The sequence below is a fragment of the Monodelphis domestica genome, chromosome 1 (genome assembly GCF_027887165.1).
Source record: "Monodelphis domestica isolate mMonDom1 chromosome 1, mMonDom1.pri, whole genome shotgun sequence".
Classification (NCBI taxonomy): Eukaryota; Metazoa; Chordata; class Mammalia; order Didelphimorphia; family Didelphidae; genus Monodelphis; species Monodelphis domestica.
The window spans coordinates 584,826,794-584,854,195 of record NC_077227.1 but is presented as its reverse complement, the minus strand read 5'-3'; the positions used below and the strand labels follow the sequence as shown (position 1 = coordinate 584,854,195).

The 27,402-nt window shown below is 36.9% G+C and overlaps 1 protein-coding gene across 2 annotated transcripts in view; it reads left to right on the top strand.

The window, feature by feature from the left end:
• Positions 1-25,676, top strand: part of ZMAT4 (zinc finger matrin-type 4) — a 564,854-nt gene extending 539,178 nt beyond the window's left edge. For both annotated transcript variants that reach the window (XM_056813567.1, XM_056813568.1), the window contains exon 9: positions 24,706-25,676. In XM_056813567.1, coding sequence (XP_056669545.1) covers positions 24,706-24,721 — 16 coding nt within the window. In that variant the 3' untranslated portion in view covers positions 24,722-25,676. The remainder of the gene's footprint in view (positions 1-24,705) is intronic.
• Positions 25,677-27,402: the final 1,726 nt, after the last annotated feature.

Genomic DNA, 27,402 nt, shown 5'->3' with positions numbered 1-27,402 from the left:
ATTTGCCTAGTTGGCAAGTATTTGAATTAGTGTGAATAAAAGGAAATTCTTCTAAATAGGTTGTAATGCCTGAGAGAAAGGTTAATAGACACTGGAAATTTTTTTCTCAAAACACTCTTAGGAACAAAAGAAAAAATAAATATGCCTAATCATCACTGGGGGATCAGGGCCCCCTGTCTCTTTAAGCTGCTCTATTATTTCATACCAGGGATCAACAGATCTAACCCATGTGGCCTGAGATTCAGCACAGTACTCCTGGTCCTTTTCCTGGAGGCAAGTGGGTTACTGTTAGTCCAGACTATCTGAAGTATCAAAGAGATCAATAGTCCCTCCTATTCAAAGGATGTTTTATATTCCATGCCTGAATAAGATGGTATTATTTAAAATATTAATTATATTTTGTTATACATAATTATATTATAATAATTGAATAGTAAGATGGTTATTGAAGATGTCATTCTGAAGGGCTGAGTCATAAGCAGAAAAAAGATTCAATTCGATGTACATGTAGAATTATCTCTTTGCTAAGTGTTTTAAGGAAAGAAAGACAAAGATGTAACAGCTCCTGTCCTCAAAGTGCTTCTGTTGTCTCCTGGGAAGGGGAGATACAACATTTAGAATGCAAGATTATTCAAGAAGAGTCAAAGCACTAACCACCCAAGAACAACGGAAAGTTTCAGACAAGTAATAGTGCTTAAGCTAAACTTTGGAGGAAGCTACAGATTTGTAGAAGTAGAAGTGAGGAAAAAGCAGATTTCAAGGTCATGGGGGAAGGGAGAGAAAATTATAGAGATGTATAAAGGAATGTCCAGTTCAAGGGGAAAAATCAGGTAGTCCAGTTAGGCTAGAAACTGGAGAATGAAGAGGAGCAAAATAAAGTATGTCTGGAAAGAGAAGTTGGAGACAGATGTGGAGAATGTTAAATGTCAAAATGAAGTGTTTGCATTTTATTCTAGAGGCTATAGGAAGCCAATGAAAATTTTTGAGCAGAGGAATGACATAGTCATCTATAACCTCTACTGACCTCAGTTTTCTCACCTGTAAAATGGGAATAATAATAGCACCAACTTTGATGGATTGGTCAAAGGATAAAATGAGATTGTAATTATAAAGCACCTATCACTAAACTTTGTACATAGTGCTATATTACTATTAATTGTTATATTATTATTACCCTAAGATTTAAAAGAAAATTGCAATAAGGAGCAAGAGGATTAGCCATGATAAGTACTGGTGTCATTGTGGCAGACATTACTGATGGAATAAGACTCCCAACATTCCAGTGCCCAAGAGAAAACTAGACTGAAAAACACATTCAAGAAGTTTGAAGATTGAATAAGGAAAAAGAGGAGGAAAGCCCATATACTCTAGAATCTCCTAATGAATATGCAAAACCTCATATGGGTAGATTGTGGGTATATAAGGTATTATTATTTAAGAGTCTCTGGAATTATTGATTATCACCTGATATTTAGGGTACTCTATTTAAAAGACAGATAACCTAATAATGCCTTCCACTCTAGATATCTTGTTAGAAATAATCCCAAGTATAGCCAATGTGTACTTGATTTTCATTCTGAAAAAATAATGCCAGGAAGTACTAGACAGTAGGAGAAACCTTTGAAAGCAAATTTAATGGTGAATGGATAATATGATATCATGGATAATTGGATTTATTAAATCAAAAGACAGGTTAATATAAGGATTCTTATCTGAGTTCAAATTTTACCTTGGACACCTACCAGCAGTGTGACCCTGGCCAAGTAATTTTACCCTGTCTTCAGCAGTTTCCATACTTGTAAAAATGGGAGAATAACACTTCCTTGGTTGTTGTGATATTAAATCAAATACTATTTATAAAGTATTTAGCACAAATGCCTGACACATAGTACTGTTGTTCATTCATTTTAGCCATGTCCAAGTCTTTGTGACCCCATTTGGGGTTTTCTGAGCAAAACTTTATGGGAAGGTTTAGGTTCAGTTCCCCCTCACCCCCAAAGAAAATCTACAATTAAATTTCACTGTGACCACTCTTCTTATTGGCTGATTACTTCTTGTAGTACTTCTAATTGTTGGTAAACTGATTCTTCTGCTTCATTTAAGATTGTGGGAACCAAGCTTCAGTAGAAACTATTGACTCAACTATGTCCCTTCTTTAAACAGGACTACCTTCCAAAATAGCTTCACCTGAATGATCCTTGGGCCTGGAATTTTTTTCCACTTTTATAATGAAATATTATATCCCATTATTATATTAAGTTGTTAGGAGCTGTGATTTTAGTTGTGGGCAGGATAGAAAATGACCCTACTCTTCTCAGTGGTGGGAAGTGTCTATTATTATTTCCATATGTGTAAAGCACTAGTCTATAATAAATGGTATATTCATCAAAACATTCTCTGGGGTTGGGAATGAATGAGAAGAGGAAGAAGAAGGAAGATGTCTAAGGGATGAAGCATCATCATATGAGCTGTCATGTATATGGAGTAAGTTACTTGAATCTCAATCATTCATTCTGTCTTCAAACTGAGAACTAAATGCACCCCTTCCCTAGGAAATAAATGGGAACTTTGTAGGATGTTCAACAAAGACAAAAAATCTTTGAACCAGAGTGGGAGTTCAATCTTTTAAGGACCATCGTGGATAGAAGGGTGGCTGGAGGGGAGCTGCACTAATAGTAGATTTCATGGCAAATTATTTTCTGGACCTAAAGATCATTTGTTTAATCTTGTGTAAGAGAGTCAGGCTTCATCTATAAGGTAGAACTCCAGATCTCCTCTCTCTCCCATGCTAAGGAACTTGTTGCCTAAAGACCCTTCTATCCTGACTGAGCGACTCCCTCCCAGAACCACTGTTTTAGGAAGGAATCCAGTCGTTTCCCTCACTTATATCTGGCCTCTCTCTCCAGGCTTCTCCACCTTTTCTTTGCCTACTGTACATTGCTCCCACAAAGGTACCCTTCCGTGATCTCCTACTCTCTTTCCCTCTTTTATCTTGCCTTCCCCCTTTAGGACATACGGTCCTTCTGGAAAGCACTGTCTTGATTGCTTATAATTATTTCCTCACTGCTTAGAATAGAATTGGCATACTGATGGTCACTCTACATAATCTCTCTGTGTCTGTCTCTGTCTCTATCTCTGTCTCTGTCTCTGTCTCTGTCTCTCTCTCTCTGTCTCTCTCTCTGTCTCTCTCTCTCTCTTCTTTACTCTTAGCAACTAGCCAGTAAAAAAAAAAAAAAGTCTTCTTTGTCCAAACTGCCTTAAATGTAAATTAGTATTTTTAGGGGGTAGAACTATCTATCATTGCCTCTAGTGGGGTTAAATGGACTCCTGCAAGTTGAGCACAAGAAGGTCTAAAGCAGTGGTTCTCAACCTTTCTAATATCATGACCCCGCAATACAGTTCCTCATGTTGCGGTGACCCCAAACCAAAAAATTATTTTGATGGCTACTTCAAAACTGTAATTTTGCTATAGTTATGATTCAGAATGTAAATACCTGATATACGTTATATATCCTCATTGCTACAAATCAAACATAATTTAAACATAGTGATTAATCACAAAAAACAATATTTAATTATATGTTGAGAAATATTAACCCAGTAGGAGGCAGCCTGAGCGCTGGGGTGCGAGGTAAGTCCTGCCTGGGGAGAAGGTCCACAGACTCTGCCTTCTTCTTCCTTTCATCTCCCTCCAGCTCGAGCTGAGGCTTCACTTTGCTGGGGTTACTCAGCTCCATTATCCGCTCCAGGAGTTATCCATTTCAGGACTCGTTCTTAACCCCTCTGGAGCCAGCACCCGAGTGCTCTCTCTGGGTCTCTGTTTGAGTCCAGTCTCCAGGTAACAGGGTAAATCCATTGCCCCTTATAGGGGGAGGGCTGCTTATAGGTAACTAATAGTAGTACAATGTGCAGGCAGCAGGGTCCCCATTCTTTCTGAGATCTTGCTGTAAAGTAGCTTGATTTCTCAGCTGCTAAAGCCATCGGAAATATGTATTTTCCGATGGCTTTAGGCGACCCCTGTGTTTTGGTCATTCAATCCCCGCTGGGGTCATGATTCACAGGTTGAGAACTGCTGGTCTAAAGCCTAGGGCATTCATATGGGAGCCAAACAATAGAAAGGACTTCCTTTTGCTTTATTACTGAGCCTTTATATAGCAACCCAAGTGGAAAAAAAACAAAACAAAACATCAGTTGTCTTTATTTGAACTATTTATATTCACCAGGTTGCCCCTCCCATGAAGGTATTTCATATTCCTCATTTAAACTAAAAAATTAATCCATGAAATAGTAGGAAAATGAATGGATGACATAAGTAAGCCTAAATATAATCCAACCCAGATGATCCTTTTTATAGAAAGGATTACCCTTAGTTAAGAGTTTATTGTACACCAGAGACAGAAGGTAAAAGGATAGGAGGTATTTATAGACCTCAAGACAAGGGCTTTCATGTGATATCCCTGAAAGTGTAGATAGACTAAGGTTAGTCAAATAAAATGTTGCTGATTTATCAGCCACATAGCAATGTATAACAGTTCCCCAGTGTGTGTGTGTGTGTGTGTGTGTGTGTGTGTGACCTCCTTCTAGTCATATATTACACTAACAACCGATTTTCCCCTCCTCTCCAAACCAATTATCTCTATACACATATGTAATGGATCAGGGAAGCTATGTGGACTATAGTACTGGGGCTGGAGTCAGGAATCCTAAGTTCAAAACTGCCCTTAAATTCTCACTAGCTGTGTGACCCTACACACAAGTTGCTTAACCTCTTTGCCCCAGTTTCTCATATGTAAAATGAGCTGGGAAAGGAAATGGCAAATTACTCCAGTATCTTTGCCAAGAAAACTTCAAATGGAAACATGAAGAATTGGATAACACTGCAAGATTGAACAATGCAAAATAATCAATGCACATCATTCCATAACAACCAATTTTGGATGATCCAAAAGTCAATATAAAAGCTTTTTGGGGTAGGTGGGGCAGCTAAGGGGCTTAATAGATTGAGAACCAGACTTAGAGATGGGAGGTCCTATGTTCAAATTTGGTCTTAGACACTATCCAGCTGTGTGACCCTGGGCAAGTCACTTAACCCCCATTGCCTAGTCCTTAATCACTTTTCTGCCTCAAAACTAATACACAATATTGATTCTAAGACAGAAAGTGACATATTACCAATAATAATTTATACATGTGAAATAAAAAATTAAGATTAAAAACATGCATTTATGTATTACATTAAAGCACTGGTACAACCAGTTTCAGACTATTTACTACCATGGGGATCAGGAGTAAAGAGAGGGATGGAGAAAAATCTGAATCCTAAAATTTCAGAAAACAATTTTTAAAGTCTATTTCTATATATAACTGAAGAAATATTTTTTAAAAATGTTTATATATTTAGAATTTTCCATGGTTGCACGATTCATGATTCCCCCTCTCCTTTCTTTCCCCTCTCTGGAGAGTTGACAAGCAATTCCACTGGGTTATACATGTATCATTGTTTAAATCCTTTTTCCATGTTATTCATATTTGCAGTAGAGTGATCTTTTAATGCCCAAATCCCCAATCATATCTATACCAAACTATGTGATCAATCATATGGTTTTCTTCTGTGTTTCTGCTTCCATAGTTCTTTCTCTGGGTGTGGATAGCATTCTTTCTCATAAGTTCCCCTGGATTGTCCTGGGTCATTTCATTGCTGCAAGTAGAGAAGTCTATTACTTTCAATTGTGCCATAATGTATCAGTCTCTGTGTACAATGTTCTCCTGGTTCTGCTCCTTTTACTCTGCATCAATTCCAGGATGTCTTTACAGTTCCCATTGAATTCCTCCACTTTAGTATTCCTTTGAGCACAATAGTATTCCATCACCAACAGATACCACAATTTGTTCAGCCATTCCCCAACTGAAGGGCATCCCCTCATTTTCCAATTTTTTGCAACCACAAAGAGTGCAGATATAAGTATTTTTGTACAAGTCTTTTTTCTTATTATCTCTTTGGGGTACAAACCCAGCAGTAGTAAGGCTGGGTCAAAGGGAAAGCATTCTTTTAAAGCCCTTTGGGCATAGTTCCAAATTGCCCTCCAGAATAGTTGGACCAATTCACAACTCCACCAACAGTGTATTTGTGTCCCAGTTTTGCCACATCCCCTCCAACATTGATCACTTTCTTTTGCTGCCATATTGGCCAATCTGCTAGGAGTGAGGTGGTACCTCAAAGTTGTTTTGATATGCATTTCTCTAATCAGGAGGTATTAGAACACTTTTTCATGTTATATTTATTGGTAATTTTGATTTCTTCATCTGAAAACTGCCTATTCATATCCCTTGACCATTTATTGATTGGTGAATGGCTTGATTTTTTTAAATAAATTTTACTTAGTTCCTTATATATTTGGGAAATTAAACCTTTGTCAGAGAGTTCTGTTATAATTTTTTTTGCACAGTTTGTTGCTTTCCTGAAAAAATATATTTTAAAAGAAAGAATATATCTGGATGCCAAAGGAGTTAGAGCCATCATTGCAAATATTAAAAATAAAAGACAACCAAAATGCTATAAAAGTATCACATGAATATGTTAACATAATAAAAAAGAAATTCCTAAAATGTGGAATGGACCAAGTTTGAGGATTTATGGAGATGCTAAACAAGAATAATTTGGGAAGAAAAAGCAGAATGATTGAATTCTATATTGTGAAAAGAATTGAGCCATGATTCTCCTTCACCTCACTCATAAGATTCCTGGTAATATAAGTAAAGTCCTTCCTTTATCAATACAGGTGGTAAAACTTTTTCTCTGTTGCTTGGAATTTGTTTTTGTACAGTATTTTGAACAGTTATTCTTCCTTATGTGGCAAACATCACTGAAACTTTATCAGACATTTCAGAGCTGATATTCATTTGCTAAACCCCTAAAAACCCAGAGTCACATACACCATAATGATGGAATGCCAGTCATCTTTAGTAGATTTGATCACCCTGCTCTGAAACTATGATACTTGTCAATACAAAGTTCAAGCCTTGCTTTTATGTAAAATTTGCCGTTGAACTCTGCAAGATGGAGTTAGGCAGAGGAAGGTGGATGGATGCCAACATGGTAGGACTGCTGATTTACTAGGAAGACCCTCCGTTCCCAAAATTATATGCCCAGCTCATCAATGCCTCATATTCCACCATTAAAGATTCAGTCCTTTGACTTCACCAGTTGACTGTATGACACATGACTAAATTAGGAATAAGATTCATGAACCTTATCCCTGTAGATGCCTACATATACACACAGGGATTTGTGGAGTGTAATATCAAAACTATTTTTTAAAAAAATACAAGGATCATGAGAGAAAGGTCACATGAGTTCAATGCCCTGACATTCTTTGTAGTTTGCTTCATGAAGACCTGATTTCAAATCTGGCCTCAGACACTCCCTAGCTATATGACACTAGGAAGGTCACTTAATATCTGTCTGCCTCAGTTTCCTCATTTATATAATGGGGATAGTGATAACACCTACCTTTCTGGGTTTTTGTGAGGATCAAATACAATAGTATTTGTAAAACACTGAGCACAATGCCTGACATATTAGGTGTTATATAAATGTTTATTCCCTTCTCCCTTCTCTCCCTAACCTTTTAGAGATCTCTGTGACTGAATCTTTGCTCCCATAATCCTGCTTATGGATTTTAGTGCTCTCTAGACACCCTACTAGCCATTTGAATCAGTCTTTTGGTTTATTACGCCTTTCTCCCAACTCAAATCTCAATTCCTGCTTCCTCTCCCTTTCTGTTTAATTTCCACATGTATTGACTCTACTTCAACTAGGATGTGACATTGTTTTTATTAAAATTAAAATTGTGACATGAAGTAACCTGCTATGCCTTATCTGAGAGTTGTAGTTCATGTCTGACTGTGAACTACTGGTGTTTGCAATTATTACAATGAATTCTTTCTGATAGGAGAAAGAGAGGGAGTGAGTAAAATGACTTATAAAGTAAAGAGGTTTGGTTCATTAAGTATAGAGGAAGAGAGGAGAGCCACCCCAAAAAAAAGAAAAAAAAGAAAGAAAAAAGAAATTTGGAATAATGAAGACAAACTGCTTTTGTTTTCCAAAATTTTGCCCAAGGCCAGCCTAGAAGTCAGAATGAATGTTCATGACCTCTGAAAAACTGCATTCCAACAAGTATTAGAATGAATGACAGAAGAGAACAGGAAAAAATATGGGGGAAAATTTCTCTGGCTGATTCAGTCAAACATATGAGATGGAGCAGATCTATTTAGTGACAGTGCTGGGAGGGTGGGTGAGGTGTGTATAAACACAGTGGGAATGGGGGCAGATGGTAGTCAGTGTGTAAAGTAGAAGTATTTGCAAAAGAGGATTTCATGTTTCAAAATTCTGAGTTGTGAATCCACCTCAGGCAATTCAAATGCAGTAGAACATTATTATGATGATCTAGAAATATTTATTTAGCTACTTCAACAGATCTCAGACCCTTGGGGATACTTCACCCACTAGTATAAATTGTAGCCCACCAATGCCTTCTCCTCAATTTCTGTCCATCTTTTCTAATCCCTTAGAATCTTCCCTTCTTTGAATTAACTTGCAAATTGATCTTCAAGTGCTTTCAAAATAATGCCACCTTCAAATATATTGGCCTAGTCATTCTCCCCCCATCACCTCTGTAAGTATATTAGTGGTTCCTTATATAGCTCTTCAGATACTAAAGTATTATTGTTGTTCAGTAGTTTAACTCATGTCAGATTATTCATGATCCCATTTGGGGTTTTCTCACAGATACTGGAATGGCTTACCATTTCTTTCTCCAGCTCATTTAAAAATGAGGAAACTGAGACAAACAGGGTTAAGTGACTTGCCCACAGTCACAAAGCAAGTAAATGTCTGAGTCAGATTTCATCTAACAGATCAGTCTTCCTGACTTCAAGCCCAGCACTCTATCCCCTGTGCCACCTACTTTCCCAATATCTTAGATTCTAAATGTTGGATATTCAGCATCATTGGTGAGAAGATTAGATCTCTGAAAAAGCCAGCAAATCCATTACATTTAGTGTGCATTAGTAAACCTGTTTCCAGTTTGATTTATAAATTAACTATCAGGATGATTTGGCTTATTCATATTGTATACTGGTCTTTTGGTAGCCTTTTAATTTTTCCCCCCTTTTTTTTTCCAAATGAGGTATTTGTAAATTATTCAGCACAATGCCCAACACGTATTAGGTACTTAATAAATTTCTGTTCCTTTTGCTGTTCCTTTTTATTTTGTTTTGTTGAATGTTGTCACATATAACCCATCCCTACCCTACTTTGTAATATTTTATATATGAGCTCATACTCTTGAATTAGCATTCCATTTGACTTCTATGTCTCTCTGCATGTCAAGAAGATGAGTATTTGCTAGTCAAGGTGACTTCTGGGCTCTTTGGTTTACTTGTTGTGGCAATTGTTTTATATGAGAGAAGTTGCTCTAAAACTAATGATATTCAGAATTAATGTGATTGCTTGTTATCAATTTTCAAATTCAATACATGTATTAGAATAGAATCGTCCTATAGTAAACCCTCTATCCTTTTTTTTTTTAACTTGGTATTTACTTTGACTTTTATTCTAATTTAGTTAATTGTTTGACTATGTATAGAGAACTGATTTAGAAATGACTCCTATAATGGTATTGAGTGATTTTTCTTTTTTTCAAGATTGGGTTGATTTCAAATTTCATGTTATCTTTTAATGTTTTCTTCCACCTCCTTTTTTTTTTTTCAAAAAAGAAAATCAGGCTATACAGCAATGTGGTTTTAGCATAGTCTATAAATTTGGCCACTTTCATTTCTTAATATAAATTTTGTTTTCCAGTGTATTTTTTTTGTTTTCCTTCCTTCTGTCCACCATTGTATTAAAGTCACAGAGCATTAAGAAGTCCATATTATTCAGAGGACATTGACAAGCTCTTCATAGAAATATATCTACTTCTTTGTTCTTGGCAAGAGATCTTGGCACATTAGTGTAGAATTATTTTCAAGATAGTATTTTTATTATGTTTATCACGTAAGGTGAAATGCCTGAGAAACCCAAGAAATATTTGATTGTATGCCTTTGTGAGTATAATGACATCAACTCTACCAAAATCACTTTTTACCTCTCCAAGGAAAACCCATGAACTCATTTAGTTGAGATCCTTCTTTATGTCTTCTTGTTTCATATATATTGAGAATACTGATGTTGGTACTGTCTCTTATCTTTAGTAATATGTCCTCTCATGTAAGAATAGGTAGTGTAAGTATGGCAGAAGGAATGCTGAACTGGGAGTCAGATGAAATTTGGGGTCAAATCCCACCACTGACACTGACTAGCTGTATGGTTCAGGACATGTCATTAACCTCTCTGATACTAAGGTTCTTGCTTTAGAAAATGGGGGCAATAATACTGATAGAATTTACTTCACAGGGTAAAAATACATTAAAATTTAGAACTCTTCAAGTGATACTAAATGCAAGTCACTTTCATCATCATCTTTATCATCGTTGTGTTGCTAGACCAGGATCTCATATTTAGAGTGCCTGTCATCATGTTAATTTTTATACTATTTTGTAGGTTAGACTTTTATCTAGAACAGCCCAGACAACATACCGCAGTAGCTAGAGAGCCAGTCTCATAGTCAGGAAAAGAAAAGTTTCCCTCTTGCCCTGCCTATGGCATACACTGACCATGTGAATGAGAGTAAGTAACTCAACCTCTCACTGCCCCTCTTTTCAACTACAAGTTAGAACACAGCTACTGACTTCCACTGATATAGTTTCCTCACTTTGAATTCCTTCTACCAATGAAAATACCGGTCCAAATTAGTAGTGCCACAGTAAAATTTTCAGATCTTTTCAGTGAAGCATTGGCACATAGCACCTACTATGTGCCAGGCATTGTGCCAAGCACTGGTGATATTAAAAAAGTAAAATACAGGTCCAAATTAGTAGTGCCACAGTAAAACTTTCAGATCTTTTCAGTGAAGCATTGGCACATAGCACCTACTATGTGCCAGGCATTGTGCCAAGCACTGGTGATATTAAAAAAGTAAAATACAGGTCCAAATTAGTAGTGCCACAGTAAAACTTTCAGATCTTTTCAGTGAAGCATTGGCACATAGCACCTACTATGTGCCAGGCATTGTGCCAAGCACTGGTGATATTAAAAAAATAAATATCCACTCACAAGGAATTCACAGTGTTATGTAAACTGTTATATTACTTCCATCACCTCCATCCTTATATATTTGATTAAAAAATGACAAACACTTGGTAGTACAGTGAATAGAACACCAGGCCGTCAGGAACAGGGTTTAAATCTAGCCTCAGACTCTTCCTAGCTTGTGACCTTTGGGTAGTCATTTATCCTCAATTGTCTAGCCCTTGCCACTTTTCCATCTTAGAACTGATAGGACAGAAGGTAAGGATTTTTAGAAAAATAGGTTTCTCATTTAACGTTTGTCCCTAACTTTGTTCTTCCCAGTCATAGTTCTCCAGGAGTCTGGTCTGGAGGGGAATCAAACAGTGGCCACCAACACAAACCAAATTTATTCTGTAAACCAGTGAAGACTTACCTTTATGTGCTTAATAGGACCTGATATCTTATGTGCAAGCCAGAAAATCATGGATTGCAGGAGTCCTTCATTATATGTTTAAAGCCCCAGGTGCTCACGAAAATGAGCATACATCTCCATACGGTGTTACTTCAGAGAGGGCTGGAGAATGTATAACACATACAGAAGAACTAAGGATTTTATTTAAATTATGAACTTGGCTGGTTAATCAGTCTGGTGCTAGCAATGATTTTATTTGAATTATCGAGAAATGAGAGTTAATAAAAATTCTGCAAATAACATACCTTGATTAATATTGCTTTTTGCCAAGATTTCATGTTTATGTTCTTTCAATGTTAGTTTCCTTTTAAGCAATAAAAAACAAACTATTAAAGAATTATAGTCCACTGATGAGTTCCTGGTAAAAAATGTATCTCTCTGAGTGTGTGCTCAGGAGGTCCCGCCACAGCAAAGCTAGGCAATAATTCATGGAGCATTTTTATGTCACAAATAACCTACATTGCTACGGAGTGAAACTGAGAGTTGGGCAATTCCTTGGCATTTGCTATGAATACAGAGCAGTGGAGGTCATTCTCTCCTTGCCCCTCTTTCTTCTGGGTCAGCTACCAAGTAGGAAAGGTGAGTGGTTGGGAGTGGGTCATTATGGATTGGCAGGAATCAAATGTTTTCCTCAGAGGAGCCCTGGAATCCAAGTCATGCATTCACTCAATTTTCTACAGTATTATCCAAGTCAGCAAAAAAAGGATTATAGCACCAGAACTTGCCAAGGATGCTGGTAGGCTTGGGTTTCAATCACCAAGTCGGTTTTCCACCCTGAATCCCAGGATCAATCTTTTTCTCCATGAATAGAAAGCAAATATCTTGGGTTTCTGAGGACTTGACCCTATACCTTCTCAGTTCCCTTCAGGGGCTAGAAAAGATATTTTGAGTTATTCTCAGGATTCCCCCCCTACCCCCAGGCATAAGTATAATTGTGCTTTACTTTAAGAAACTTACTATGTAAAAATTCAAACTTAAAAAATAAAGATAAATTGAGGTATAGATGAATTACGATGGGTTGGGGTAAGAAAATAGTTGCTTACTTTATAAAAAGATTCTCCTCTGGGCTTCTTTAAAATAGTATTTGATTTGCAAAAATTAATTTTCTAAATGGCTTTCAGGAACACATATTTATAAGTACCAGCACAAACTCAGTTTACCCTGGTACAGTGGAGCAGAGATTTAAAAAGGAGCTCTGACACTTGCCATCTTTGTGACCTTGGACAAGTCATGAGTAATCTTTTAAAGATGTGGTTTCCTCATTTCCCAAAATAAGAAAGTTGTATGAGTTAGACATTGAAGACCCTTTCAGCTATAAATATATAGCCATATGGTCTCTTAACTCTGTACTCCTTTCTCTCTGAAGAACAATTTTGTGTTATGTTTTTTTAAAAAACACAATTTAAGTAGCATGTGTTATCTGAATGACTCTTAAAATGTCTCTTCTTCTTCTTCTAGAAAAATAAATGGGTCATGAACCTAAATACATGCACATATAGTCTTATATAGAACTTTGTTTCTCAACCAGATCCCTGCTGGGAGGTGATTGGAATAGTAGGGCACTCCAGAAGGTTGATGAGGCCCAGAACACATTGTAAATTATTTAACATTTCCTCTACCCTCTCTCTATGAATTACTGAAATTCTTTCAATTTCCCAGTTGTCAAACCTGTCAATCAAATGTGTTCGAGAAACTATGATATAAACAGATTAATTTCAAAAAATTGTATAAAACCATGACTTTATGAAAAGTATTATGTTCTGTTCTAGGGATAAAATATGAAAAATGATACTATCTCTTCCTGCATAGAACTTACAATTTAATATACTTGTATACATAAAAATGTATGATGCAAAGTAGAATATTATAAAGGCAAAGGAAGAAGCAAGATAAAATATTTCAGGAAAAATAGAAGTAATACAAACAGTGTGTATTTAAAACTCTTTAAAGGGGTCTACAATGCAGTTGGGGAAGTTTGACATATCAAAAATACATGCTAGATAAACATTTTAGGGGCATACTTTGAGAAGGAAGTGATCATTATGCATTAAATTGGTGGGACAAGGATTTACAAATAACAGTAGCTGACAGTCATATGATGTCTTAAGCTTTGTCAAGTACTTCCTATTCATGACATCCTCACAAGAATCTAATAATCTAATATTATTCCATCCATTTTAAAGATGAGTAAGCTTAGACAGAGAAAAGTTAAATGACTCTCAGGGTACACAGTTAGTAATTGGTAGAGATAAAATTCAGATCCAAGCCTTCTTGTTTCCACTCCTAATTCCTATCTTCATAGTGTGTTGACTCTATGGGATTTGATTTGAGCTTTGAAGGCAAAATTCAGACTTATCAGAAGGAGAGGGGAAAGAGTGTTAGACGACTTCAGGGAAAATGAGGTTTGGAATCTCTCTTTTGATACTTAATAGATATTTGACCCAGGAAAAGTAATTTAATGTTAATGAACCTCAGTTTCCTCATCCATAGAATGGAAATAATAAACATCTAATTTACAGAGTTTTATGAAGAATAAGTAATATATGTCAAGTGTTTTGCAAATCTTAAAGCAATAGATGAATGAGTTGCTATTACTGTGTTCCCTTTTATGGAACATAAAATCATTTTATACTTTCATTTTAAAGGAAAAGAAATATGTAGAATTTTCTTCTAATGATTTCTTCTGAAAGAGTTAATACCAGGTTATCTGTAGGGTCTATTATAAACCAAGTGTTGCAAACATGGAAATTTGGGTTAATGATTATATCATAGCTAAAGGGAGTGAAATCAAGCTTTGTTTTGTATATGCTCCTGAATCTGAGGGTGCTGGTGGGACTTATAGGCAGAGATATTCTCTATGTAGTAGATCTCTCAAGAGGCCAGGACAGAAGATACAGTTTGGAAGTTTGATAAACAGGTAGTTAATATTGCTAGAGAGGAGAATATGTAGAGAAGAGACGACCAAGGAAAAGATGAACTTTGAGTACTCCCTTACGGACTCAGGAAGAGATTAGTAGCTAGTAAAGGAGATAGAGTAGGAGCAGTCAGAGATTTAAGACATTACAGCAGTGAGTGATATCTCTGAAGCTAAGGGAAAAGAAAGAAGGTATTAGTTGGAAGCAGTTAACATTGTCAAAAGTAGCAGAACTGAAGAAGAATTATAAAATGGCATGAAATTTGGTGATTAGAAAGGCATTTGTAGATTATTCTCTTACAAAAATTAATAATATGGAAACAGGTTTTGAGTGATAATAAATGTATAACCCACTAGAATTGCTTGTCAACTCCAGGAGCAGGGAGGGAAAAGGGGAGGGAGACAACATGAATTCTGTAACCTGTAAATTCATCACTGAATGAAGAAAAAAAATAAAAGTTATGTGTGCTCTTGGAAATAAGAATTTAAGTAGAATGGTAGAGGAGTGAACCACATTTCAAAAAGTCAGGAGGAGAGTGGATAATGAGGAAGTAGAGATATTATGAAGCTCTTTTGCCAGATCTGGGCAAGTTCACAAATGAAGAAGGGGAAGAAGGCAATTGTCTTTCTTAGTCTTGCAATTGGCAAAATCAAAGCCAGAAATCTTTTTGAAAACAATACTGTCCCAATTCTACACTTATTTTAAGTGAATATGACTAAATCTGTACAGCAGGGCCAATAATAGCGCCTACCTCACAGCCTTGTTGTGAAGTTCAAATGAGATTATTTTTATAAAGCATTTTTGCAAACCGTGAGGTACTTTATAAATATCAACTACTTATAATAAGAACAAGTCTTCTTTACTGTAGAGTATTTCCCCAAAAATAATTGTAATGAAAGGGAGAAGAAAGATGGGACAATATTATCTGGATAGAATAGATGGTTCAAGAGAAGAGTTACTTAGAAGTTGGGAGAACAGAACATATTTGTAGGCAGACAGGAAGGAGCCAGAGAAGGATTTAATGTAGAGAACATTATCTTATCCTGGCAGAAGAATGAAGGATTGGGGTCCAGGATAAGCTAAGGTACAAGAATTAGAGAAGTTTTGAGAAATGAGGAAGAGAGATGAAGAGACTTATGGCAGACAAAGGACTTTGAACTTTATTCGCTAGGCAAGAGGGAATAAGAATTTTGAGCAGTAGAATGACATACCCAGATCTATGTAGCAGAAGAGTCATCTGGCAGCAATGAGAAGAAAGGTTTAAAGAGAAAAGAAACTAGAGATGTGAAGAACAGATTGGCAGTGATTACCTAGATAGAGATGAATAAGTAGAAGATATTTGCTTCCTATATTTTACAATTCAGGTCATAGAACATGAATAAATAATAAAATATTAAATATATTGCTATTTGTAAATATAATGTATGGATGGATATGTGTGTGCATATAATGTCTAAAAAGACCAAAGTGTAGCATATTTCCTTCTTCACAGTCTATACAGAATGTGTCTATGTGTGTATATGTATATATCTGTGTGAATCCCTGTTACCTAGTCTGACTCTTTGTGACCTTATTTGGGGTTTTCCAGGCAAAGATATTTCCTTCTTCATCCCATTTTACACATAAGGAAACTAAGGCAAAAAGGTTTAAGGGAGTTGCCCATGGTTACACCATTAGGAAGGATCCAAAGTCAGATTTGAATTCATGAAAATGAGTCTTCATGACTAGAGCTGGTACTCTATCCACTGTGCTACTTAGTTACCCATATAGGTGGAATATATTATTTATATATCACTCATATTATAAAGTACATAGCATTTTATTATTTCTACAATATATATTATTATACACACATATACTATACCTTGATATTTTCAGACACAATTATAGTGTGTGTGTTTGTTTACTGTTTTATTACTTATACATGTGTTTTGGGATCTGAATTGGAAATTATGGGGAAAATATCTTCCATATCTATATATTTACATTTACATGTGTGCATATATATATGTTCATATATATATATATATTCCTCAGTTTATTGCTATGGTCATTGTCACTGATGTTTTAAGGACCTCATTTACCTTTTTTATTCCATGATAATTTTGTTAAAATACTCCAATGCAAAATCCTGCATTTAAGTTTAAAAAAATCAGTTGCACAAAAGCAGGCTGGGAGAGATGTGACTAGACAACAGGTTTTATTAAAAGTCCTTGCGCATTTCAGTCAACTTTCACAATGAACAGAACAAGGATTTATTAAGCACCTACTCTGTGTGAGGTACTGTGTTAGGCACAGGGCAGAGAAAAATAAGATGAAAAACACTTCTTGCCCTTAAGGGCAAGGATTATATTTTTTGGGGGGGTGGCGCGAAGGTTGGCTTCTCATGGTTGATTAGAGTTATCCAACTGGAGAGACCCAGGGAGCAAGAGAATGAGAATCCCCCCCAATTCCTGAGTCCCCCCCCCACACACCCCTCTTAAGTGTTCTGGACTTCAGGCTCAAAATGACTTCAGTATAACATGGCCACTGAGAAGCTACTATGATCTAAGATTACCAGAAAGAAAGAGAATATGCAAAGTGACATGAATGAATGAAAAAAAAAAGCATTTGGAAAGTGTTTTTTATATATAAGAAGCTGAACTCAGTGCTGAGAATACAAGGGGAAAAGTGCGATAGTCGCTCCTCTTGTGGAGCTCACACAGGGGAAGTTTGCAAGCCAGATGGAAAACCCTAGTGATCATTAGGTTGTAGTGGCCAAGTAGATGGCAATGCCTCTTCATTAATGTCATTTCCATTGAAGAAACTGTTATTTTGGATGTTGAACTATTTGACGATGCCAGGGACTTTTATGGTGAACTTTTTCTATTCCAGACCTTTAGTGATTATGGCTACTAAGAATGGGAGTGGAAGGGTGGAAGAGGGAGAGGGACAAAACCAGCATCAATCCATGCTGGGGCCATTTCCAGGCTGCTTCTCCCTAAGAAGTGCCCCCCACCCCAGATGTTGTATTCTGAGTCTGGACTGATAGGGTGTTCGTTTGAAAGCTTTCCTGGGAGATTTGTGGACTCTGAATCATCAGCTGTCTCATCTGGGATCTGAGAAGTGATGGTCAAAGCAGCGACAGTGATTTGAATCTACTGACCACATTGCCTCCTCTCTCACCCTCAGGACCCCTTGATGCTTCAGCTAGGTTGTCTTGCCTTCTTTCTAGTCTTCAGTTGGTTGCCAGTCAGTATTGGTACCAGTTTAGATGGTAAACTCTTGTTCTATAAGAAATACTCTTCTCCTTATGGCTCCTGGGGCTGTACTGGATGTAGGGTTGGTGGTAGGAGTGGGAGGGCAAAGAACAGCTCTTCTTAGGGCTTTGAGACTCTAGGACCTAACCTCCTTACTTTTGGTGAAAGTTGCTTGACCTATCTGGAGAGTAATCCCCCTATCTCACCTTCAGGACTTCTTAGTGCTGGTTCTACTGGGCTTTTCCAAACCATAGGTGAGACCTGGTCAGAGGATGGCAACCAGGATAAAGAGGAGACAACACTTTGTCCTAGATAGATCAGTTTAAATGAGTGGGATTTTCTTCCATGGAGAAGGGGAAGACTTGAGGATAACAAAACAGCTTTTGTGTCTGAAGGGATATTGCATGGGAGAAAGACTAGACGTGTTTTTGTGTGGTACTAAAAGCAGAAATTGTATCAAGGGGACTTTGGAGAGAGGTAAATAGCACAATAAAAGAACACAACAAACATACCTCTTAGATAGAGATGTCCAAATGAGGAATGGGCTGCCTTGAGAGATATTCACACAAAATTTAGACGACCATTTATTGACAAACATTATGGAAGAGATTCTTTTTTTGTTATTCTCAATTCAATTTTGCTGTAAATTTATATAATAGGACTTGTTACCTCAAGACAGATTTAGATAAATGACCAATTAATATTATGTTACAAATTCTTCAGAAATGTAAGTATATTATCATAATCATATCAACATCACCACAAATATTTATTGTCCGGACAATTATGGATAGTTTAACCAAATTCAACATTGGTATGCAAGCTCTTGTCTGCTTTTGAGGGCTTCCCAACCATCTGGACATTTGGTATGTACTCCTAATCTCTGAGTATAATATCCCAAAGAACAACTTTTATGTCCTATATCCAACTATATCCATGATTGGTCCTCTGTAATACTGAGCCATTGGGGCAGCTAGGTGGCACAATGAATAGAATACCAGGCCTGGAGTCAGATAGACTCATCTTCATGAGTTCAAATCAAGCCTCATAGCCTTACCAGCTGTGTGATACTGGACAGGTCACTCTATCCTGTTTGCCTCAGTTTGCTTATCTGTAAATTGAATTAAAGATGAAAATGGCAAACCTCTCCCATGTTATTGTCAAAAAATCCCCAAATGGAGTGACAAAGAGTCAGACATGACTGAAAGAACTGATCAACAAAAGTATTGAGGAAGCTACTCAAAAGTTCTCTGTTCCCTTGCTTTTAAAATGAGGGTGTTGAACCAGGTGCTCCAAAATTCCCTCTACCTTTGTAATTCTATGAAGATTCCCCAATATCACTCACTGCCCAGGGACAGGGGACAGTACTGATGAATCATTGATTTCAATGAGATGGACCACTGATCCCAAAGAATTACAGAATCTCAGATTATAAATTTAGTGCTAGAAGAATCCTTAAAGACAATCAAATATACATCCCTCATTTAATGGATAGGAAACTGATGCCCAGAGATGTTAAATGACTCACACAAGGTAAAGCACATATAATGGAGCATATCCAGAATACAAATCTGAGCTGTCCAACTATCAATACAACTGAGTGCCTTTTCTTCTGTGCCCATTGAGCTTAGAGATCAAATGTCTCAGCACTCCCATGACACACAAACACCCCCTTTGACACGTAGAACATTTGGGAGCGTTTGTATTTTCTAAAATTGATCCACCTTGATCATTAAGACACTAGCAAGACCATCCACTTTTCTTTGTTGTTGAGGCTGTTTTTTTCTTGTTTTGGGATCTCATATATCTCTTTGTGGTTTTATTTGCTATGTGTTTGATGAGGTTGAAGAGTTTTATAGGGAACTAGAAAATTATTTCTAATATTGATTTCAGAAATGTATGCCAGATAGCACAACTGTATACAAAAAGTCTGTATCAAACCTGTGTTATAGCCTTGATTCATTTGATGATCAAGTTTGAGCTGGGCCAAACCCCCAACTTCTCCCTCTCCACACATCTGGTTATATATCTGCATATTTTTGTGCTCACATCTGATTTCTTTTTCTTCTTTTTTTCCAGTCAACTTCACCTTGCCAAGCAGGTCAAACAGACCTGTTATTGCAATCACATATTTTTATCAATTCAGATAAGGTCATAAAAAGATTCTGGTGCTTTTCACAATTTTTTTCTGATCTTTACTTGATGTGCTAAAAATTATGGCAGAAAATTCTCTGTGTGAGTCTGTGCTTTTTGTAAAATGTAGATGAATGTACCCCTTTCTACACACATACACACACACACACACACACATACACAATATCTTAAAGCCTTTCTGAGGGCACTGTCTGCTCCATACCACATACTGTTCTTTCTACTGAGAAAATGTGATTATTGCTCCCTCTCTTCCATTTTCTATTTAGGGAAAGTTCTTAAAATATATGAATTATGTGACTTATCCATCTCAGATAAAAAGAATTCTTTTTATAGATCGAGAGGCTGAATGCTTATTAATAACAGTAAAATTTTCCATGTGCTTTTGTATCAAAGGGGAGGCTGACTAAAGTATGAAGATGCTTTTATGGCAATAATAACAGCAGCAGATGAATAATTATAAAAGTGAGATGGAATTGAAAGGCATTTTAATTTGTCATTACTTCTCTATGTTTTCAATGGCTCTGGATAATTACGCTGACTCTAAAAAAAGGGAGTGTGTGATATTTTCCCTCATTATGAGATTAAATTCTCAAGGCACCCCTTTTACTCTAAGTTAAAATAAAGATATCTCTGGCTTCCTCTAATGATGTAATCATGCCTTGAAAACTGTTCAGCTGCTGACATTCGGTCTTCCCACTTACATGGAGAATGCTGCATTGCAAGCTTGTTTGAATTGGAGAAAGTGAACATTCGTTAGTGTGTCTCAGCAGTTTATACAGATGGGATTTTATTTGTTTGTTTTTTTGAGAACTCTCAACCTTTATGCTGCATTAATTTGCAAAGCCAGGAACTATTCTAAGATTGTCCTTAAGTCAAAGATTGAACAGAGAAGGATGTTGAGAATTTTTTTAAAATGAGCCTTTATGATAATAACTGTTAAAAATGAGACTAGGGGAACCCAGGGGGCACACAGAGGCAAGATTCCAAAGCTCTCTTCTCCAACAAAATATATTTCATGAATTTATTCTCTATTCCCTTCTTGTCCATACTGCAATGACTACATACATATGGTCTGCATGTTTGTTGAGAATATTTCCCAACAGTTGTTTTTAGAAGACTAAATTCTAGGAGAAAGCTAGGTATGTTTAGGGGAGAGGCTGGGTAGTTCTTGGGTGAGAAGCACACGTTATCATCCTCATGTCCTTGCTGACAGCTACATATTTGAATTAGGGATGGGAATTGGAATGAATGGGAATTTAATAGTTACATTAGGTTCCTCCCTAACTCCTGGGCTTGATGATGGCTAGTAGTAATAGTAGTAATGGTAGTAGTGGTAGTGGTAATGATAGTAATGATAGTGGTAGTAGTAATAATAATGGAAGAAGTGGTAGCAGTAGTAGTAATGGTAGTAGTGGTAGTAGTAATAATAGTAGAAGTAGTGGTAGTGGTAGTAATGGTAGTAGTGGTAGTGGTAGTAGTAGTAATAGTGGTAGTGGCAGTAGTAGAATAGTAGTAGTAGTAGTAGTAGTAGTGGTGGTGGTGGTGGTGGTGGTGGTGGTGGTGGTGGTGGTGGTGGTGGTGGTGGCAGTGGTAGTAGTAGTGATAATAGTGGTAGTAGTGATGGTAATAGAAGTAGAAATAGTAGTAGTAATAGCTAACATTTGTATAGCACTTTAAGCATTTCAAAGGGCTTTATATAGGTTAATTCATTTAATAAAAGCAAAATAAAATAATGAAAATAATACAATAAGTATCATAAATAAAATAATAAAATGAATAAATACACAATAACAAAAATAATTTTCACATACCCTGTGACCCCGTTATGATGTCCCCCTTGTTGTTTTTCCCATGTAATGCTCCAGCTCCTCGGAGCATTTTTACTTGCTGTTCTCCAGACCTGAATTCTCTCCTCCTCTGTATCTCCAGACTTTCCTGGCATGCTACAGGGCTCAACTTAAGTCCAACCTCCCAAAGCCCTTTGCAGGCCCCTTAGTGCCTTTCTTCCATTGATTTTATCTCCCATTTATCCCATCTGCATCTTGCTTGATTATTGTAATATGAGTTTTTATGTCCCCCATTAAACTTTGAGCTCCTTGTGACCAAGGACACATTTTTAACATTTTTCTTTCTTTTTGTCCCCTGTGCTTAGCACAGTGTCTGGCACATAGCAGGTCTTATTAAATATTTGTGATAGTGATAGTGACTGACATTCTGACTGCCCCAGAAGTCCGTTTTCTTTCTGATCTGCAGTGGTTGCTTCTTTGGGTTTTCATGCTGACCTTGGACAGGGTCTTCATCTTCAAAGTTCAGCAGATTCTCCTCAGCTTCCTCAGGTCATAGTGAAGAAGCCTGGGCTTGTCCTCTCCTTGGTGTTTCTCCTATAATTGGTGGAATTGGCAATTTGTTGGCCTCTGACCTCTTTCTCTTCATTCTACAGAGAGAAATCTTTGTAATTCAAACATTTAAGTGTCTCCCTTCCTATAGAGAAATTTTGAAAAAGGGCAACAGATCCATCATTCTAAGAGACACTGACTATTCCACATAGATTGAGTTACAGAAAGTCTCTGAGCTGGGGGACAGCATCATAAAGCCTGTTCTTTTCATAGCTCCTCCTGAAGCCCTTGGGGCTTTGTTGTGTTTCAGTTTGGAGAGATGATAAGTATCTAATCCAAGTTTTTCATTGAACCAAAATCCACCAAGAAGAAGAAACTGAAGTCCACAGAATCAGTGACTTACCCAAGGATGTTATTGTTTTTCTTTTCAATTGTGTCCAACTCTTCATCACCCCATTTGGGATTTTCTTGTCAAAGATATTGGAGTGGTTTGTCATTTCCTTCTCCATTTCATTTTATAGATAAGGAAACTGAGGCAAACATGCTTATATGACATGCCTGGGGTCGCATAGGCATTACGTGTCTAAGGTTCAAATTAGAACTCAAAAAGAGGAATCTTCTTAAATCTAGGCTTGGTACTCTATCCACCTACCTGATCGAGGAAATATGGTGGCAAATCTGGTACTCAATCCCAAGTCTCTTGATTCCAAATCTAATGCTATTTTCATAACATTACATATTCCCTTTCCCAATCCCCATCCCATCTTCTCTATCCCCATTCATCTTCTCTAATGGCATTCCACTATTTAAAAGAACAGCTCAAAGTACTTGACTATAGGTAATTAAATAGTCATATTAAGACCTCTTTTTAAGCAAAAAAAGTTTTAAAATATCATTTTTTATTTACTTCCTTTCTTTTAGTGTGATTCCATCAGTGTAAGCAACTCCCAATGTGGAAATTCCCTTCCCTAATGCAGTTTAGTAACCTCTCTGCAATTTATTAGAGTATTGCCTGGGTGGTGGGGTGGGGGGTGAGGGAGACTTAAGCCACTTTTCCCATGGTCATATAATATATAAAAGAGTTAGTTTTGAAGCCTTCCCAATTCTATCTACCAGAACAAGTGCATCTCTCTCTTTTTTTCTTTCATGTCATTAATACAAAGTGGATTCTAGGTAAAATTACCCAAGTATTGCAAGGTTCAAAGAGTCTTTTTCACTTGAGTAAAAGATAACTTTCTTAATTTCAGCTATTTCTCAAATCAAATCCTCAAGCTACCTGAAAGTAGTTCCTAATTGTAGGGAGGTAATCATTTTTGATCAAGTTACAGGTATCACCTAGAAAGAAGATGTATGCTTGCTCAGGAGACTGGTGATTCTGATTGCCAAGTGATGAATTATCACCAGTCTTGATAAGTAGGCTCAGCACTGAGGAATCAAGACAGCCAAAGTATTCATCATCTTCCTATTAGAAACTCTCCCTGAGTTTTGCTTCTCATTCTGAAATTAAATGAGAGGCTTCCAATGAGGCAGCCATAGTCTACCCCCACTACCCTCAAAGATCAGAACAAATGGTAGCTTGAGAAGGGCCATTGTTTTAACCAAGTAGGTATTTTTTCTAGGTCCCTGTTTGACATAAACTAATGCCCTGTGAAAGGTAAACTGAAAACAATTCTTCCCTTATGACTAGCTTAGAAAAATCTGGTTGCATGGATTGTAAGATTTATTATTAACTGTAGCCTGAATCTTCTAACATCATTCGTACCCTAACAACAGGGTATGTTCATTGTATGTCATCAAGGTTACCTCTTAGAAGATGGGTATTTACACCATATATGCTCATTTCTCTGAGCAGTGTCACTGGCTTGCTATTAACTTTACATCCCTGACAAAAGAAATTCAATTTCATTTATTCTTGTTTTCTTCTAAGGACACTTAAATTAATTTAGTGCTCAGATTCATAGCTTAGCAAACTGAAATTCTCTATAATACATGGATCGAGTTGGCATTATTCCACTTTGGTGTCCTATAGTTCTTTTCCCTAATTCTTCACCTGGAAAACATGGGTTGTTTGAAATAGGAAGATAGAAGTTAGGATTTTAGAGAACATCCAGGCCAGCCTCCTCTTTTTACAACTGACTGCTGAAGCTCAGAGGTAAAAAATGATTTGCCTAAGGTCAGACAGCCAGTTAATATCAGAGGCAGGATCCAAACTAAGGTATTTCCAATCTAGGTGCAGTGTTTTTGGCTATAAGGGAATACACAGTAGAGTTAAAAATTAAAGTAAGGTCCTATGGTACCCGGTTTAGGTTTCTTTTCACAGTAGTTGAAAAATTCTTTATCATAGTTGAATGTCAAGAGAGATGTTGGAATAGATAACTTTGGTGAGGAGGGTAAGCCTTTTTTTCCCCCTTCTATATTACAGCCTGAAGAATCAATAGTGAAAACATCTGGGATGAGAAAACATCTGGGATGAGGACAAAAATCAGAATTGCTTCTGCCAAGGAGAATCACTTACCAACCCAACCAGTGGAGGAGGAATCTTTCTTGGACAATGAACATTTCTTAAGTGGATTCACAGATTAATTTAGTAATTTTATTGTGGGACAGCAACTGGATTTTCTTTGTTTCAAAAAATTGTGGTAAGTTAAAATATTGGATGGATTAAAAAATTCTCAGAAAACAGATTCCACACACATTCTCAAGTATAATACTGTAGCAAATGGCTGAGGAGGAATATCATTCAGCCTCAAAGACAGCAGAAATTAAGAACAAAAGAAACCCCTCAAAAACACAACTTTTGGGGTATTTATTCTAGATTTCTTCAGAGTATAATTATTCTGTTAAATTATTGATGATTGTGATGTAAAACCATCTTCCACCAGAAACAAACATTATTCCTCCACCATGTTCAGCATGATTGGTGTCAACGGGCAGAGAACCAGACTGAAGCTCAATCAATAGGAGATGTATAATGGATGAACCCTATGCCTCCTCATGCTGCCTTTAGAAATGTGAATGGACTATGCCAACTGAACAAGGAGAGCTTGGAGATAAAGAGTGAAATCACCAACTATGTTTTCTGTCTTTCAAATACAGCTTCTCCAGGTTGAAGTAAGGGTTTTCCCTTAAGAGACCAAAAGAATATTAACTCTAAACCAAGAGGGGGAAAGCATACTCATGTGAGGATCCCCCCAGTAACAGTTGGCTCTGATTTATTTTCTTTCCCCAAGGCACCATATAAAGGAAAAAGTCCTTTAAATTTATTGGAAGTAAACGGGTGTTTCCTGTGAAATAAACTTGACTTATGACCTTTCAATTTGAGGGGGTGGATCTGGTTATACCAATAAAAGCGAATTTAAATGAAAAGTAAGATAAGGAATTTCAGTTTGGCCATAGAACTGGTGTGGAGATCTTTCTGTATGATTCATTATTTCTTTCTAATGTCACAGTCCTGGGTTTCCTGAAGGCTCCCACAACACGAACACTTAACTAGTATTAATTATGCATCATGCTACAGCTGGTGCTCTAGTAGAGTTCACAAAGGACATGGTGAAAGCAGGGAGTCCTTTTTCCTACTTCCAAAGAGAATCTGGATTTTCTGGATCATGATTGCTATTTTTATAGAGAATGAAGGTGCCTGAAACTCGGTGAGAAAGAGGAAATATATTTCAAAAGAAGGATAACAATCACTTTAATAACACCATTTCTGACTCAGACATGATATCTTTCTTTTGAAGAGAAGCCACCGCTGTCCACCGACTGACCAAGGAAAGCCAAAGGGGACACAAAGCTTAGAAACAGCAAAAGCCAAGCAAGAACTGTCCAATGTGAACAGAGAGAACCATGTTCCAGCTATAAAAAGGCTGTTGTAAATGCTTCAGAACCCCCAAGAGCCTCTCATCCCACCAAAGGTGGTTCTCTTTGGTTGTGTAAAATATACTTTCTTTGTCAATTTTGCCATAAAATAAGCAAAGTTCGTATATGTATGTGTATATATATATATATATATATATATATACACATATATAAAATAGTGTTTGTTCTTTATGTGTGCAGTGGGTGAGCTATAACCCTGAAGGATTTTATTTTTTTAAAGAAGCTATTATAACATATGATTTTATTAATTCTCAATATGAAATTCTCCTGTTTCATGTTAAGACTGTATTAAGCATTTTGCTGATAAGTCTCCCAATTAGTACCTTGGCATATTTATTTCAGAATGCTCTTGACCAGGCATATCACCATATCTCATCTGTCCAACTATCAAATTAAGGAGTAGTTTTTTCATCAATGATTGGGTCATGGTGGGAGGTGGGCTTTAACATTCACAGACACCTGCATATGGGATGAAATACTCAGCTTTGCCTAAGGAAGAACTAATCAGTTTCAGTTTATTTTCCAGGGGTCTCCGGAAAAATATGTCAAGGCCATGGGTGTGGGGGGTTGTCCTTTCCCTCCCCACTCCCATTCAGGTTATCATTTCATGGGGGGAATCAAGGCACACCATCTGGGTGTTTGAATGTAGGAGAGGGATGATGCTGAATGGAATGTTGGTGGCATAGTGGATAGAGCGCCAGGCTGGAGTCAGGAAGGTTCTATCCTGAGTTCAAATGTGACCTCAGATACTTACTAGCTATGAGGCCCTAGATAAGTAATTTAATCCTATTTACCTCAATTCCCTCAATTGTAAAATGAACTAGAGAAAGAAATGGCAAACCAATATGGTATCTGTGCTAAGAAAACCCCAAATCAGGGCAAGAAGAGTCTGAAAAGTATGAACAATAACAACACATGGTGTTGTGTGCTTTTTAATATTTACCTCTGTAATAAGCACATTCTGATTCACTCCTTCAGAGTGGAATCCAGGATATCCTCAGAGATTGAAGGAATCTCTTCTCTAGGCCAAGACTTGAACCTTCACTGGCTTTGTTTTGCCCTCTACTACTTGTATTCCCCATTAGCTTGCATCCCAGTACCATTTAAGCCCTTCAACATCCATTTTGTTACCAAGGGGTGTTTACTTCAAAGTTATAGCCAGAACATATTTGACAAAAAGGAAACAAAAACTTACTATTTTTGTTTGATAATCTATAAATCAGTCCAATCCAACAAGTATTTA